The sequence below is a fragment of the Phascolarctos cinereus genome, unplaced genomic scaffold (genome assembly GCF_003287225.1).
Source record: "Phascolarctos cinereus isolate Bilbo 61053 unplaced genomic scaffold, phaCin_HiC Scaffold_1;HRSCAF=81, whole genome shotgun sequence".
Lineage (NCBI taxonomy): Eukaryota > Metazoa > Chordata > Mammalia > Diprotodontia > Phascolarctidae > Phascolarctos > Phascolarctos cinereus.
In genome coordinates, this window is record NW_027555514.1 from 264,419,778 (window position 1) to 264,438,701 (window position 18,924).

General features: G+C 40.2%; 1 protein-coding gene across 2 annotated transcripts in view; it reads right to left on the reverse strand.

Moving 5' to 3' along the window:
- LOC110221805 (uncharacterized protein C3orf20 homolog) overlaps nucleotides 1–18,924 on the reverse strand; it is a 46,666-nt gene that overhangs the window by 6,961 nt on the left and 20,781 nt on the right. For both annotated transcript variants that reach the window (XM_021006476.2, XM_021006475.2), the window contains one exon: nucleotides 861–1,003. In XM_021006476.2, the coding sequence (XP_020862135.1) occupies nucleotides 861–1,003 (143 nt within the window). The remainder of the gene's footprint in view (nucleotides 1–860; nucleotides 1,004–18,924) is intronic.

Here is an 18,924-nt window from a genome sequence, read left to right on the forward strand (position 1 = left end):
TTTTTAAAAATCATTTTCTGGATTTTATCATATGGGGGGGTTAAGTATTATTTTATGATGGGTTTTTTTCTTTAATTTAATAAGGTACGGTGTTTGTGTTTCTAAGGCTCTACTTTATGGTATTCTATATTTCTCATTTTGCATTAAAATCTGTACTTCCTTATTCCTTTTCTTTGTGCTCATTTTTTACCCCGCTTCCAACAGCAATTCATGGATCAGATTTAGTTTTAACTTGAGCTTTTAAATGTTCTCTCTTCTTCTTCCCTTCTACCACCTTCTTTTTCCCCCACAAGAGTATTTCTCCACACTCAAAATGCACACTTATTGTTTGCTAGGCTTTGCTTAGCTGTATAAGTCTCAGAGTGTGTGTGTGTGTGTGTGTGTGTGTGTGTGTGTGTGTGTGGCATGCATGTTTGTGTATGTTTTCCTATCCAGTGACTCAGAAATTATCCATAATAAAATAAAAACAGTGACTTGGGTTAAATTGCTTTTATTTTCACCCCCTTCTTTGACCTGACCAATTCCTGGAAAGGCTCACATTCTTTTATTTTTTGGCTTGCAATGATAGCATAGGTGACCAGCAGTAAAGTTGAAGAAGAACATTAGCCTCAACTAGGTGGAATGTGTTTTTAATCCGAATCAGTGAGTGATGGAATCAGAGCACAACTCATCCTTTTATTCTTGGAAGGGGGTCATAGAACCAGGTAAATCCCAATGCTAATAACAAAGCTGCCTTGTTTATGGAAGACATAGGTTGGGTATTGATGTCTAAATTAGCCCTGTTATTTAATCAGTTTCAGATCTATAAGTTACAGGTAATCGGCACATAAGAACAGTTGGTATAGGTAAAGTCACCATACCTAACTCTGAAGTCACTGGGGAGATGGTAACCCATCTGGTAATCATTCTTGGTCTTCACAATTTGCTTCTGGAGGTCTTTAGCAGATGTACTGTATCCATTTAACACATAATTGGCAAACAGCAGCTTTCCCTGGATGTACATCTGCAAAAGGCAGCGAAGCAAATTAAAATGCATATATAACAAATTAAAAGTCCCCGGAACAAAATCTTTGACTCTTCATGTGAAAGGAAGACAAATCAGCAAGAAAACCAGAGAAAAGATTAAGCTAATAGGCTAGACAGATAATGTTTAATGCTATTTTATGGATTGGATTGAAGACAGCCAGGGGACTGTGTCAGAAAGGCAGAAAGCTCTGGCTTGAGTTCAAATTCCACCCCTTATTCTCTGGGTAACTTTGAATAAGTCACTTAGCCTCTCTGACCCTCAGTTTCCTGATCTGTAAAATAAGGGGGTTGGATCCGATGACCTCTTAGGTCCCTCCCACATCTAAATTTATGATTCTGTGAATTCTGCTTCTATTTTTGCAGAGGAGGAAATGCTCAGGAAAGTGTTTCTAGTGTAAACAGTTCTCATCAATGATAGTCGTGGGACCCACCGTTTTGAATATGACCATGCACCTCATGCACCATGAGGAAGTGATAGAAGAGGAAGATGAAGCATATGAAGCCAGGAAAAGTCCCTGGATGTGACCAAACAGAAACTAAATTAATCTGTCCTGGAGACAGTGTGATTTTAAAAGCACTTGGGATTGATTTTCTTAAAAAAAAAAAAAAAGTAAGATTCCAAAAGACTGAGGCAGTAATTCCCGTGCAAAAAAGTGACCAGTGAGAAGAAAAAAAAAAGCGTCTACCCTTCTGATTTCTAGAAACTTTCAGAATCTTTATGCATCACTTAAAAAAAAGGAATCCTCAAAGTTCAAATTAATATAATAGCCAATCTTGAATCTAGGGCATAGATTGGCCAAGTACAGTCTGTGGACCAGATGCAAACCCTCCTGGACAGCCCAGGAGTACCTTACAAAGCTCACTAACATAAGCGTTATTGCTTTTTGCAACTTTCTCATTCCCTTGTCAAAAAGGAAGAGTTAATGTGCTTTTATTTATATTAAAAACATTGTATTAAAAAAGCTTCTCCCCCCACACTTTGTTTTGATCCCAAACATAGGAAGAGAACACTTTTGCTAAAAGGAAAAGCACCATAGTATTACCAAAGCTACCCTTGACCAGTATTTCGCTTTTTTTTTTTGTAAACAGAATGAGAAACTCATACCCTGCTGAGCTCTTACAGAGCTAAAAACAGATGTTTCCAGTGGAGACTCCATGTCCAGCCCCAATCACTCAAACCCTAACGAGTCTGACCTTCAGGACAGACTAGAAGCAGTATTTATGTAGGCTGGTATGTAACGTGTTGTATGCCATCAATTCCTTCTATTTTTTAAAAATAAATAGTCTGTGCTTCTTTTGATCATTTTTGGTCTCCCAAGAGAGCTTGGAAAAATAAGTAGGCTCGAGAATGTCTTAAGAGACCCAAATAAATGGCCAGAGAACATAAGGTTAGTGGTGGGAGGTGGGGAATAGTATAGGAAGAACTTGAGGTCAACTATTTGTATTTTTTTAGTGATGAAGGGTCATAAAAGAGATCATTCCAAATAACACATTCATTAAAACATCTAGCAAGTCCTAGCTTATGCCCTATAATATTTCCCTAATGATTAATAATAATAATAGCTAGCATTTATATAGTAGAATGTCTAAAGGCTTGAAGAGCCCTTTGCATGCTTTATTTCTTTTGACCTTCACAACAACCCAGGGAGGTAGGTGGTATTATTATCCCTATTTTACAGGTAAAGAAACCGAGGCAGAGAGAGGGCAAGTGACTTGCTCAGAGTCAGCTAGTGAGTATCTGGGGCTGGATTTGAACTCAGGTCTTCCTGTCCCCAAGTATAGTGCTCTATGTATTGTTCTACCTAGCTGCCCTTAATCTCACAACTGGAAACACCAGGCTAACTTCCTGAAAATTATCTCAGGACCCTTCCTCTTGGACATTCTATTTTGGCAAGATTTTAACATTTACTGGTAAACATCAGCACCTGCTGCATTAACTTGAGAACAGAATAAATCTCAAAAGCTGCTTCTATCATGGATTGCTCGTGTTTGACTTAGGAATGTTCTAGCTAACTGAAGTAGCCATTCATTGTCTTTTTTCTGTGGCCTTCTAGAATAGGGGTACTTAACCTTTTGGGGAGGTCATTGACCCCTTTAAGCAGTCTTGTGAAACTTGTGCATCACTTCTCAGAATTATGTTTTTTCCAAGCATGGTGGCTCATGCCTGCAGTGCCTGTTGCCAGGGAGATTGAGGATAGTGGATTGGAGTTCTGAGCAACAGTGGGGTTAAAGTGCTTTATGATTGAGTGGCTTTACTAAGCCTGATACTGATGTGGTGCTCCCCTGCCCCAGGGTCAAAGGGTCACCGAGCTTCCTGATGAGGGGTAAGCCAGCTGAGTTGGAAATGGAGCAAGTCAGAGCTCTCCTGTTGAATAGTAGTGAGATCGGGCCCATGAGTGACTGCCATATTTCCAGTGTGAGCAAGACAAGGAAAACCAATCTCAATGTAAAAGAAAAAAAAGTTCTTAAAAGAACAAACCAAAATACATGGGATTTACAAAGGAAACCAAAGGTTGCTGGAAGAAAAGACATTATTTTTTTCCTCCGGGTTCACAGACCCCACCACAAAGTCTATCCACAGACTTTAAGAATCTGTTCTAAAGCAATTTAGCCCCAACATGTCAAAAGCACAAGTAGCATACTGCTTAAACTGGGTATTATTATCCCTATGTCTTAAAACATAGTATCTGTGTTATATTTAATTTACACTATAAGGTCCCTAGAAGAGACCAGTCAAATGGTCTTCTCTCATCACACCATAGCTGGGATATTAGGTTCAATTTTAGGAACCACATTTTAATAGAGATATTAGCAATTGGGGGCAGATCCAGAAGAGGGGAACCTCAACTCCAATCTGACATCTTCAGGGAAAGGAGGATGGCATAGAGGAAATGTACTAGCCCTGGAGTCTGAGGAGCTCCATTCAGTTCTCACTCCAATATCTGTGTGACCCTGGGACAAATAACTCTCTGGGCCTCCATTTACTCTTCTAATGAGGAGGTGGGATTAGGTGACCTCTGAGGTCCCTTCTGGTTCCAAATTTATCCAAACCATCCCTTCCAAATATGAGCTCTTTCAACCCTCTCCACAACTCTGGGAAGTAGGTGCTAGTATTATCCCCATTTTACAGTTGAGGAAACTGAGGCAGACAAAGGTTTAGTGACTTGCCTGGGATCACACAGCTAGTAAGATTTAAAATTAAGCACGGGAAAGCCCACTATGTGCCAGGCACTATGCTAAAGGATGGCGACACAAAGAAAGGCAAAATCCTGTAATCCTAAGTGACTAGACTGGTCACAAAAAGATTTGGGGGATCTCTGACACAAAAAACTCCTGTTTAGACCATGCCCCTCTTACCTTTTCAAAGTTGTCCCTCCCGCTTCCAGAAACACTAAGCTACATATTCTGTGACTTAGTTTCCCTCTTAGGGCTTTTTCATTTTGTATTTCTTTTGCATGTGTAATAATAGAGAATTTGGAACTCAAATTTTTTTTTAAAAAATGTTAAAAATAATAATAGCACCTACATAATAATACTTTAAGGTTTGCCAAGCCCTTTATATATGTTATTTCTTATACCCTCTATTTACAGACAGAAGGAAATAGATACTTATTAAGTGTTTGTACTAAGCACTTTGCAATTTGATCCTCACCACAACTCTGGGAGGTAGGTGCTATTATTATCCCCATTTTGCAGATGAGGAAATAGAGGCAGACAGCAGTTATGTGATTTGCCCAGGGTCATACATCTAGTAAGATTTAAAATGAAACACAGAGGAAAGAATTCTGGCTGCGGAGTCAGGACCTGAGTTCACCTCTGACACTACCTGTGTGACCTTGGGCAAGTCATCACCTCTGTGGATCTCAGTTTCCCTATCTGTAAAATGAAGATGAGATGTACTCTAGGGCGATAATCACCCATGATCTTGCCTCTGACTTTTATCACCTCTGTGACTTTGGATAAGTCACCTCACTTGCCTTTGGGACTCAGTTTCCTCATCTGTAATATATATAAGAGTGTGGGGCTCCATGACCTCTGAGGTCCCTTTCTGTTCTAGGGCTTGGATCTTATGAGTTTAGGAACACAACCTCAACAGCCTTTTTTTTCCATTATGTGGAAGACTTTTAAAAGAGCTGTTTTTGGTAATGCAAATGTATTTGGAATTCCCCAGCCCCAGAGGAATTTGGTTTACCAGCTATGGCAAGACTCAAGCAGTTTTCCTCAGGTCACAGGGAGGTGTCTGTTTGTCTCCCCTTGTCAGGAATCAAGGGCACAATGAGGCATCTGGAGCTCCAGCCCTAAACATAGACCTGCAAGGTCACGGGCAAGTCACTCACTCACTCAGCTAGGGCCAAGCCCAATTCTATGGGAGGAATGTTTTCACAATTTGGTGTCCTCATGGGGAAATTCCATCCCCACCTTCTACCTGCCCACCTGCTTTCATCCTGAGGTGTCACCTTTCAAAAAGACTCTTCCCCCATTCAAGAGGATCACTGGTTCCAATACTAGCCTCAACCCTGTACTTTAAATCAGAACCCATGACCCCCTGGCACTCCTGGCTGCTACAGCAGGAATGCAGGAAATCTGCAGAATCAGTCATCTCAGGAAGGGACACAAGCATGCTAATTCCTTACAGAGTCATACCAAGCATGCCTGCTGCTCTCGGTTTAGTTTTAATTCCTGTATTTTGATTGAGCTGGAAAGTCTTCAAAGAAATCTATTAAACCCTTAATAGACTCGGAAGGGGAAAAGCAAAAAAACAGAAAGCTCTGGATTGTTCTTGGTAATTGGCTAATTATTAGTTGGGAGGGCTTTTTCAGGCTGAGTTCCCAATTCTTAAGTCTTGTGAAGGTTTTCTTGCTTTGGGAAAGAATAAATAGGAAACAGTGGGGAGAGTGGGAAGCAGTCTTTGCTACTGTATGCCTTTCTTCATGGGTCTTTGATAAGGGGATGCCTGAGGACTAGAAGCTGGGCATGATTCGTATCAGCATTCCAGGCACTGTTCTGGGCTGGGCATACAAAGCCTGGATAAGGCATTAGACTTGGAGTCTGAAGGACTTGGATTCAAATCCTGACTCCTAGTTCAATTCACTTCTCAGTGAAGTGGAAGTTAGATCTCAGTGAGCTCTACAATTCTTTCCAGCTTTAAATCTAGCATCCTATAAACCTGAACTAATAATAATTAGTTAACCTTTCCTCTGAGACTCTTTTTTGTACACAGTGTGGTCTTTCTGAGCCTCTTGAGAGCAAAGACTGTGTGTGTGTGGGTGTGTGTCTTTCTATCTCCATCATTTTGCACAGTGCCTGGCACTGTCATAGGTACTTAAATAAAAGTTTGACTTGACTTGGACAGCCCCCCCCCCATCTTCAAGAAGCTTACAAGAAGCCTGGGGATACAACATATTCTGAGGGGTGAATGCCCCACCTCCTATCCAGAATCTAGCTGTGTTTCATTTTCTCCTGCTTTGTACTCCCTATATAACCTACCCCAGATTTCCAGGCTGGAAACTCCAATTAAGTCAAGTCAACAAGCCTTTATTAAGGTAATCACTGTGCTAAGCACTGGTTAAAAAAGAGAGAGATGAAGAGAGGGAAGGAGAGAGACAGACATAGAGGGAGAGAGACAAAGAGAGACACAGAGAGAGGGAGAAATAGATACTGCCACTGCTATTGGAAAGGGTATGTTGATATGACATCCCTAAAGCTCTACTCCCCATACCTGTAACTTTCCAAACCAAAATGAGCCATCCCTGGCCACCATTTCCCTATATGCCCTTTCTCATTCTTCATGGGCAGCGTCTGTCTTCAATTTTATGTGTCCCCAGTGCTCAGAATTTAGTAAGCCTTTAATATAAAGGCTTTTTCATTCATTTTTATTCATCTTTACCACTTTGTGCCACAGGGCCCTTTGGCATTATGGACCCCTTTCTCAGACCAATGCTTTTTAAAATTCATAATTGAAGAAAATGCTAAATTTTAATTAGAGGTTACTAAAAATAAAAATGTAATGTTTTTCATCCAAGTTCAGACACCCTGAAATCTATTGATAGACCCCAGGTTAAGAACTCGTGATGTAGACAGATAAGTTACAGCACAGTGAAAAGGAAGGAAAGGGCATTCATCAACAACTAGGAGAGGAGGGTAAGGGAAGACTTACTGGAGGAGATAATGATTGAGCTGAGGCTTAAGAGAAAAAGAGGATTCTGAGAGGGGGAGATGAGATAGGAGGACATTGCAGGTTTCCTTCTAAGTCCCAAAGGTAGGAGAGGGAATGTTGAGTTTACTTAGATGTCCAATTTGGCCCAACTTTAATCAGCATCTATTAAGCACCTTCTGAGTGCAAGTCACTGTACTAGATGCTTGGGATTCAAAGATCAAAAAAAAAAATGCCCCCTACCCTGAAGGAGCTCATGTTCTACTAAATTTAGGGTGTGTGAAGGGAAGCAAGCTGGAACCCCACTGACCTTCAAGGCCAGGTAACAATCTGGCTTCTCCACTGTGACTCCTGACATCCTTGGCTTCCTATAAATCCCAACTAAAATCCCACTTTCTTTTTTTTAATTTTTTTAATAAAATCCCACTTTCTATAGGAATCCTTCCCCAACCTCTTTTAAATCCAGTACTTTCCTTCTTTTAATTATTTCCTATTTACCCTGTATGTAGCTTGCTTTGTTATATTTGTTTGAATGCTGTCACCCTCATTGGGGGCCATTTCCAGTCATCCTGATCTATATCTTGCCAATGGAACCACAGCTTGGGGAGAGAAAGTGAGACTGGTGACTTTGCATAGCCCTCCTAATGTAGATATAAATGGTGCTCTAAGGGTTAAAAATAATATTAAGGGTTGCTTTTCCAGTAGTTTGGAGATCTTGTAACTTGAGGGCATCCTAAAGTCCTTTCCCCCTTGTCCTGAAATATCATAAAACTTCTCCTTAACCTATACCAAAAGAATTGCTTTTGTCTCCCTTATCCTGGGTTCCCCTGTCTCTAATCTTTAATCTGTGTCCCCCGCCCTGTCCTTAAATCTTTAAACCATAAAGAATTCCTTTTGTCTCCATCATCCTATGTCATAAAATCCTTTCTTGTCCTGTCCTTAATGTTTAACCCCCGTAAAAAAACCCTAAAACTACATCATCATTCTGAAACCTCTATATAAGCCTGGTTCCCCCAAATATCAGGATCTTTTCATTAGCTTCTCACTAACAGGGTCTGTTTCGCTTTTTCACATGAAATAAAGCTCCCATTGGCCACAGAGAATGTCTAAGTGAATTCTTTCACCCCCAAAACGCTCTCCCAAATCTGACCTCAACACTCCTTCACTTAAATCCAATGTCACAGCATCACCTTTCTGATGCCACGGTCCTCTTCTAGAACAAAGGACAAACAGCCAACAAGAAGGCTCCCCAATTAGATTGTAAGCTCCTTGAGGGCAGGGATTGCCTTTTGCCTCTTTTTGTATTTCCCCAGTGCTTAGCACAGTGCCTAGCACATGGGAAACACTCAATAAATGTTGTTTGATTGATTCAAGAGGATTGGTTGAAGGAAATGAGTTTGTTCATCTTGGAGAAAATGCATCAAATATCACCGATTAAAATGTGCTGTGCAAAATCTATGGAGAATTTGCACCGATCTGTAAGAATGGGAGCCATTTTCCATTATGGAAGTGACCAAAAGATATGAACAGTCTTCAGAAAAAAAAATTGCAAGCTTCTTTTGTATCTTGCACGTAATAGGACCTAAATAAATACACAGGGAAATAAAATATAAGAACAGAGATGCAAGGAACTGGTGGACGAGGGCTCTGTCTCGGGAGTTTTCGCAAAATAAAGGGATTCCTGCTCTCCTCTCCAGAACATGCGCAAGGGTTCTATGACCATCCTCCCATCAGTCTTGTGATCATACCCTGAGCCAGAAGTGGGATTGAATACAAAAGACTCCCCTCTCCCCCACCCAGGACCAACTGGAGCCCTTTTCCCTCCTGTGGTAGGGAGCAAGGAGAATGAGCTACTGTAGGACTCCTAGAGAGGATGGAGGGAGAGACCTCAGGCACTTTCTCAACCAGGGCCCAGAGGGCAAGGGCCTCACCAGTGGCCTTCTCTCCCCTCCAAGGGCTACAGGAAGCCATAGGCACATGGCCCTACTTTTTTCCTTCTTCCCCCGTTATGTCCATTCTTTCCTGCTTTAAGTAAAAAAATGTTGGCTAGCTATAATTTTTTGGCTCTATTAATAATAAAATAAGTATTTTGTTCTTTATACATTTATCTTCCCTTCCACAGCCCTGATTAAATTAAAACCTCCGGAAAACAGGGTCCTTTATGTACAGCCAGCACCTAGCCCAATGCCTTACTCATAGCAGGTGCCTAATCAATGTTAAATCATACTAGACTTTTATCCTTTATGCTTTATGCTGATTTATATTTAAACGTGAATTAGTTTGCAACAGGGGTGAAGGGAGCATTCTGTTTTAGCTAGAAAAACCTTCAAGATAATCTAGGAATATGGAAAAGTACTAGACTAATTTATCAACCCTCTTAAAAATTTTTGGAATGCTAATTTTTTTCCATTTCCAGATACATCACTCTCCTGTTAAAGCATAAAAAGACAGAGAAATAGACAAATCAAATCAATAAATAAAATAACATTGACTCTATTCTAGCTCTAGTGAGAGCTGTAATTTTATATCTCTTGGAGTATGTATATGGAGTATATATAATGCCCATGACTGCATGCAGACCAGTGAATAACCGTGCCTGGCACATAATAGGTGCTTAATAAATGTTTGTGGATTGATTGCAGTAGTCTGAGAACGCACAGTTCAGCTGCACCACCCTTTGAAGTGGATAACGTTTAGAATGTTTTGAGGTCCATTCCAAATACAGCCATGCATTTCATGAAGACACACCAAGTGGGAGTGAGCACTGGAATATGGTACATTTTTGTCTTTTTTCATCCAGGGAGAATGCAAAGTAATTTAACCTGTGCCTATTGTATTTCCTGAAAGAAAGGACTGGCTCAGTGCTTTTACCCAAAGGAAGTAGTCTTGACTTTCTGGTCAAAAAAGTTTCTCTGCATTTCTCATCTGCACACTTTCAGGTGAGGATTTGGGTGGAGGGTGTGTCATTTGTCGGTTTAGTCGGGATCTGTGATTTCATCTGAGAAAAAAACTCCCTGTTCACATACTTTGTCCACTTACTGCCTGAGAAAGTTGCCGGAGCACTGAGAGTTCCTGAGTAGTTTTCCCAGGGTTACTCCACTAAGATATGCCAAAATCAGGATTTGAACCAGTCTTCCCCATTACATTTACTACACCACCCACTTCTCTTTAGGTGTGTGATGACATCCATCTAGATCAGGGTTCTTAGCCTTCTTTGGGTCACAGCCTCTTTATGGAAATCTGGTGAAGTCTGTGGACCACTTCTCAGAATAATGGTTTGGTTTGGTTTGGTTTGATTTTTAGGCAGTTGGAGTTAAGTGACTTGTTCAGAGGCTAGATTTGAACTCAGGTCCTCCTGACTTCAGGGCTGGTACTCTATCCACTGCGCCATCTAGCTGCCCCCAGAATAATGTTTTTAATGTTCAGTTGTGTCTGACTCTTCATGACCCCATTTGGGGTTTTCTTGGCAAAAATACTGAAGGGTTTCGCCATCTGCTTCTCCAGCTCATTTTACAGATGTGGAAACTGAGACAAACAGGGTTAAGTGACTTGCCCAAGGACACACAACTAGGAAGTGTCTGAGGCCAGATTTGAACTCAGGAGGGTGGAGACCTGGCAACTCTGTGCACTCTGGCACCACCTAGTGGCCCAATGTTTTAAAATATGTACTATAAAATACATATAAATATAAATACATATATAAATATATTAATACATAAAATACAAAGGAAACCAATTATGCTGAAATCCAGTTATACAAAAAAATTTTTTAAACAAATTCATGGATCCAAAGTAGGAAGCTCTGATCTAGAGGTACCGTGTGGTACAGAAAGAAAGATGGATGGATTTGGAGTGAAAGGATCTGAGTTCAAATTCTGCCTCTGATACTGACTATACGTGTAACCCTAGGAAAGGGACCTAACGTCTTTCAGTTTCCTCATCTTAAAAATGAAGAATTGCATCAGATAATTTCAAAGTTCTCTTCCAGCTCCAAACCTATGATCTTCAAGACTGGCACTCCTTGGAAGTTGAGAAAAGTAGAAAAGAAGCCTCTTACCCACCAGCCTACTAGTATTAATGTGCTGAATGTTGACTGCTGGCCAAACTGAGGAGTGGTGCTCAGACGACAATTTATTTTCAACCTGAAACGTTCTTTCTAGTCCTTGGGATCTGAGTCATTTGCTCTGCTACAAAAAAAATTGCATTTGATGCCTCTTAGACTTGGCAATAACTGGGTGTGTGGGGTGGTGATCACATTCTAAGTGGTCCAACATGGGGGATACTTTTGTGGTCCCTGTTTTTCATCACTGCTCTTAATTTGTGAAAGGTCCTCAAACATGAAAGAGCTGGCAGAGTGCCTGGGGGAGCTAATTCGAGGGTTCGTCCTCTTTCCTTTTTGTTCCCTTGGGTCATTTTCAGTCATATCTGACTCTTTGTTGACCCCATTGGGGTGTTTTCTTGGCAGAGATACAGGAATGGTTTACTCATTTTACAGATGAGGAAACTGAGGCAAACTGTGCCCAGGGTCACACAGCTAGTGTCTTGAGGCTGGATTCGAATTCAGGAAAATGAGTATTCCTGGTTCCAGACCCAGCACTCTGTGCACTATAGCGCCAATTAATTTCAAGGCAAGTTTACTTTGTTTCATTTTAATGTGTATATAATTCTCTCTCTCTCTCATGTGTGTATATATATACATATATATACACACACACATACACATATATACACACATACATAATGCTAATATATATTATACTAATATATGCTTTATGTATAATGTATATATAATTAATGTGTATATCTGATTCTAATATTATATGTCCTATACACACAAATATATATTTATATAAACACATATATAGGAAAAATGTCTTCTTAGTGTGTGTGTGTGTGTGTATTATATATCTTTGTGTGTATGGTACATCCTATGGGTGTATAGATACATTTGCTTGTGTGTGTATGTTTGTGTGTGTATAAAATACACACCTCAGCGTGTGTACTACATAGGGCATATGTGTATAGGACATATATTCTATATAGGACACATATATACATATATAAAACACACACCTATGTATGTGCGTCCTATATATAACATATCTATGTGACACATTCTATATAGGATGCATATATGTGTGTATGTATATAACTAACTATATATTTATATGTATATATCTATTTAAATGTATATGTGTGTATATATATGTATATAAAACATCTGTGTGTGTATCCCATGTAGACATATATTCTATATAGGATGTACATATACATATGCATAATATACAACTATGCGTGTATATCCTATATAGGATGCATATATAGGATATCTATCTTTTACGTGTTTTTCTACATATACACACATATCTATCTATATCTATCTTGTGTTTATACATAATTGTTTTTATGTTGTCTGCCTCATTAGATTGAGAACTCCATGAGAGCAGGACTGTATTCTGCACAGTGTTTGGTATACAGTAAGAGCTTAATAAATGCTTGTCAACTGACATATATAGGCTTTCAGTGCTGTATTTTTTAACCAATTTTTAAGGAGGTTAAGAATGGTTGGGTTTTGGGTTTGTTTTTTTTGCTAGGACAGATATATGTACAATCTAGCTTGCTTACCAGTGTGTGCATATGTGTATGTATATATGTATGTAAATGCACATGTATCCTATACTGCTCCTATGTATAATATATCCTATATAAATACACACATATATTGTATTTGTACATTATGGTTTTCTCCCACATATATCTATATGTAGAATATATATACTATATTACTATATGTTATATTAATATATAATATATTATATAGATGTAGATATGATATATTAGAGGTAATCTCAGAGGGAAAGGCCCTATGGTTAACAAGCATTTGAGAAACTAGATAAAGAAAAGCAGTGCAGGAGGGAGAAAGAGTGGAAGGAGGGTTCATCACCCTAAGAAGGGACTCGTAATCTTCCAGGCAGACCATTTTGTCAATTTGTATTCATCTAACGGGGTCCAGTCTACACTGACCTGTGCATCCAACTAGAGTCAGTGCCAATGGGTTCCTAATCATGAGTGCTAATCAAAGAGACAGCCTGGCAGCGGACAGAGATCCTGCTTCAGAGTCAGGAAGGCCTGGGTTCAAGGCGGGCCTCAGACGCCCAAGGACCTTGGGGCCCTGCCAAGTTCACTGAACCTCCCAGGGTTCCCGGGCAATTCTCTTAAGACCAGAAGGGGCAGAGGGGCAGCTAGGTGGCGCAGTGGATAGAGCCCCGGCCCTGGAGTCAGGAGGACCTGAGTTCAAATCCGACCTCAGACATATGACACTTACTAGCTATGTGACCCTGGGCAAGTCACTTAATCCCATTGCCTAGCCCCCCCCCCAAAAAAAAAGACTAGAAGGGGCAGAGCAGGTGTTCATCACCTTTCCTGGAGGATGTTTCTTCATTGGAAATTCTTTACACCAGTGAGATCAAAGGTCTGGACAAAGTGAGATAGAGTCCTAATTATTGTTGACAAATTACATTAAAATTTTGCGTCATTGTTCAGTTGTGTCTGACCTTTGCAGATCACAGCATGCCAATACTGTTCATGGAGTTTTCTTGACAAAGATACTGATGAGGTTTTCTATTTCCTTTTCAAGTAGATTAAGGCAAGCAGAGGTTAAGTGACTTACTCAGGGTCACAAGTTTAGTATCTCAGGCTGGATTTGAACTCAGGTCTTCCTGACTCCAGGCCCATGCACTGAGCCACCCAGCTGCCTCCATAAAAAACCTAATTTAGGATGGCCAAGGTCATCCACTGTATCCTGGGCCATCCACAGTCATCTTCACTTTTATCTTGCCACTGGACTTTCATAATTCTGGAGGCAAGAATGAGGCTGACGACTTTAGCTCTTCCTCCCTTAAATCCAGTTCATGGTCAAGTCAAGTCATCACCCTCCCTCCTGATGTCATTGGTCCTCTTTGAAAACAAAAGGCGAACAACAAACTTAAAGTTAGCCACATGCCAAAGAAAGAAATAGCATGGCATTGTTAGGGAGCATCATAGAATCAGGGCCTTGGTTTCCTCATTTGTCAAATAAAGGTAAGACTTGAAGACCTCTAAAGTCCCTTCTAGCTGGAAATCCACAATTCTATGATTCATGGGCTAATTGCTTTATGATGAGACAGAAGGAAAAGAACCCACTAAACACATTATAATGGGACCTGAGTTCAAATTCCACCTCCATCCCTGAACACCTCTCTGGCCTCCTTTTCCTCTAAAATGAAACAGCCGAACCCTAGATCTGTAATCCTATGAGCCTATTTAGCCTCAGTTTCTTCATCTGTAAAATGGGTAGAATAATATTTATGACATCACTAGACTGTTGTAAAACAAGAACTTTGTAAACTTTATGGACCAATGATGTACACACACACACACACACACACACACACGAGTCTTTGTCACCAAGAACTCAGGCACTACATGGTGGTGGGTCTCAGGGAGCTGGAGCCAAAGGGCAGGGAACACATTCCACGCTGCCAGGGCAGCAGCAGGACAATGTCTGGTCAGGAGCCTGAAGAGTTTTGTTTATAGACCTCCGTAAACATGCCTCTACCAACACAAACCGCCTTGTTGCCTTTGATTGATGGTAATGGCTTATGGAAATATGTCCAACAATTTTCTTTCCTCAGCCCTTACTCCCTTATTCGGCTTTACTTGTGTGTTTTAAACATGGGTCTCTGAAATAGGAGTGGTAGGAAGGATGTGTATGTCGGCCTTCGGAAAAATTAATAATGACCCTTTTCAATCTGGGGTCACAAATAACAACTCTATTTTTCTAAGCTTGGATTTTTTTGTAATCTGATAAAAGTCAGAATTGTAGGTCAGAGGAAGTGTATTTATGTGTCACTACACACACACACACACACACACACACACACACACGCAATTACAAGGAAATAAATTGACTTTCTTCCTGATATCTTACAAGGAGGCACCTAAATGGTTTTATATGACCCTAAACAAGTCACTTTACCTGTGTGCCTTAGTTTCCTTATCAGCAAAATGGGGATAATATAGCATCAGGCAGGTAGGTAGTACGGTTCATAGAGCACCAGGTCTGGAGACAGGAGGACTCACCTTTCAGAATTCAAATCCAATCTCAGACACTTAACATCTGTGTGACATTGGGCAAGTCACATAACCCTGTTTGCCTCAGTTTCCTCATTTGTAAAATGAGCTGGAGTAGGAAGTGGCAAAGATACTCCGGTATCTCTGCCAAGGGGCTGCAAAAAGTCAGATACTACAGAAACAACCTAGCAACAACAAAAAATTGTGAAGCACTTAGCATAATGCCTGGCACATAGGAGGTGCAAGATAAATGTTAGCTATTGTTATTATATTAAAATGGGAATGATAATAGCCCCTACCTTCCAGGGGGGTTGTGAGGATCAAATCAAAGTTGTAAAGCACTTAGCCTAATACTTGACATATGGTAGTGCTTAATAAGTAATTAATAAATGATTGTTGACTGATATATCATATATACGTTCTATAAGTTCAGTCAATAAACATTGATTGTGGTTGTTCTGTCATTTTTAGTTGTGTCTGACCCTTTGTGACCCCAATTTGGGACTTTCTTGGCAGAGATACTGGATCGGCTTGCCATTTCCTTCTCCGATTCATTTTACAGATGAGGAAACCAAGGCCAATAGGGTGAAGTGACTTGCCCAGGGTCACACAGCTAGTGTCTGAAGCTGGATTTGAACTCAGAAGATGAGTCTTCCTAACTCCAGGCCCAGTATTTTCTATTCTCTGCGCCACCTAGCTGCCCAATTTTTTTAAAAAAATGTATGAAGCACCTACTATATACCAAGTATTGGGGATACAAATACAAAAAAGATAAAGACAGTTCCTGCCCTCAGAGAGCTTACCATCTAAAGAAGCATGACAACACCTAAAAGGAAGCTAGAGTTTGAGGGGTACACTTGAGGACAGTGGGTCAGAGAAGTTGAAGAGTGGTGCAGCCAGGTGAGAAATGAGATTTTCTGAACTGAGCTTTCTGCTTAAATGGAGGTTTGGAGCTCGTGGCTGCACCCTCCAATCAGAGAGGCAGAACACCAAGACTGATTAGAACCTATTAAGAAATACTTAATAGTTGCTTACTGATTACTTTATTGTTACATTTTGCCTTATATGTTTATCGTACACATGAATTAGCTTGTGTTTTATATGATATCCACTTAAATGTATACATGTTGTTTTTCCCAGTTAGAATGTAAGCTCCCTGAGGGCAGGGATTGTTTCTTTTCCTCTTTGTATCCTTGGCACATACAAATGCTTATTACTTGTTGAATTGAATTGAAGTAGATAAAGAAAGTTGACTAGCCCATAGGGGAATCCAGCTTGATCTCATTGGTGCCATGTTCTAACCCAGTGGCTTGAAAAACTTTGGAGATCCTCAGACCACTTCAGTACATTTATACATTTCTCCCCTAGAATGGAAGCACCTAGGGTGCAAAGACTGACTCATTCTCATCTTCCCATCCCCTGTGCCTAGAGAACAATACTGGCACACACAAGGTGCCTAATAAATGCTTGGTGATTGACTTCAATGCCTGCAGCAGTCTCTCTAGTTACTGCTGGCCTCAGACCCTCCCTCCTTTCCTTTCACAATTCAAGATAGCTGTGAGCTTTCTTAGACAACAGCATTTCTCCTAAGCCGCCTCTGCTGGATTTAAGCCCCTTTATATGTCTAAAAACCTCTTAGGCACTAACACTCCCTGTGCGTGTAAGTCTGGCCCTGGCAGGGGCACAATGTCTGTCCAACATAGATAAGGCCAGTGGAGAGGCAGGAACATCTAAACATCCCCATACCAGAGTCAACAAGCTGGAAAGTGCAGGACTTTCACTGTTTCGTTTCTATAGTCCTTTGTTCACTGTTGATAAACATCTGAGAGAGATTCAGGGAGCAGAGAAAAATTCCCAGCCCAGAATCAAAGGATTCAGAATTGGAAAGGACCAGAGAGATCCTTTACTCTGAAGCTTTCATTTTGTATATGAAGAACCTTAGGCCCAGAGAGTCTAAGGGCTGGCCCCTACCTCTGACCCATCCTAAAGAGCCTCAAAGCCTAACATAACACCTCCTAGGGAAAGACAATTGTCATAAAATTTAATAGCTTAAAACTGTACTAAAATTCCCTAGTTGGTGGGCATCCTCTCAAATTCCAATTCTTTGCCACCAGAAAAGAGCTGCTATAAATGTTTTTGTACATAAAGGTCTTTTTCTTTTATGTTTTTTTATCTCTTTTGGGATACAGACCTAGTAGTAGTATTGCTAGGTCAAAGGGTATGCATGGTTTTATAGCCCTTTGGGCACTAGTTCCAAATTGCTCTGCAGAATATTTGAATCAGTTCACAACTCTACCAACAGTGCATCAATGTCTCATTTTTCCCACATCCCCTCCAACATTTGTCATTTTCCTTTTCTGTCCTATTAGCCAATCTAATAGGTACGAGGTAGTACCTTAGAATTGTTTTAATTTGCATTTTTCCAATCAGTAGTGAGTTAGAGCATTTTTACATGGCTATAAAGAGCTTTGATTACTTCATTTGAAAACTGTTCATATCTTTTGATCATTTATCAATTAGGGGAATGACTTCATTTTTATTAATTTGATTCAGTTCTTTATGTTTGAGAAAAGAGGCCTTTATTAGAGAAACTAGCTTCAAAATTTTTCTCACAGTTGCCATTGCTAACTATTTCTCTCCATCCTATTCCCCTCATTTATTCTGTTCTCTCTTTCTCCTTATAGCTTGTCCCTCCTCAAAAGTGTTTTGCTTCTGACTACTACCTCCTCCAATCTTCCCTCCCTTCTATCACCTCTCCCCCCTTCTCTTATTCCTTTCCCCTCCTAATTTCCTATAGGATTTCTATACCCAATTGAGTGTGTATGTTATTCCATCTTTGAGCCAATTCTGATGAGAGTATAAGGTTCACTCACTCCTCCTCACCTCCCCGCCTCTTCCCCTCCACTGTAGAAGTTTTTTCTTATTTCTTTTATGAGAGATAATTTACCCCATTCTACCTCTCCCTTTCCCTTTCTCCCAGTACATTCCTCTCTCACCCCTTAATTTTATTTTTTTCAGATACTGTCACTTCATATTCAACTCACACCTGTGCCCTCTGTCTATATATACTCTTTCTAACTAATAACTTTCTAACTAGCTAATAACAAAAAAGTCCTTATGAGTTACAAGTATCCTCTTCCCATGTAGGAATGTAAACAGCTTAACCTTATTAAGTCTATTATGATTTCCCTTTCCTGTTTACATTTTTATACTTCTCTTGACTCTTTTATTTGAAAGTCAAATTTTCTATTCAGCTCTGGTCTTTTCATCAAGAATGCTTGAAAGTCCTCTAATTCATCACCGATTAATCTTTTCCCCTGAAGGATTATACTCAGTTTTGTAGGGTAGGTGATTCTTGGTTGTAATCCTAATTCCTTTGCCCTCCGGAATATCATATTCTAAGCCCTCTGATCCTTTAATGTAGAAACTGTTGAATCTTGTGTTATCCTGACTGTGGCTCCACAATACTTGAATTGTTTCTTTTTGGCTATTTGCAATATTTTCTCCTTGACCTGGGAGCTCTAGAATTTGGCTATAACATTCCTGGGAGTTTTCCTTTGGGGATCTCTTTCAGGAGGTTATTGGTGGATTCTTTCAACTTCCACTTTACCCTCTGGTTCTAGAATACTGGG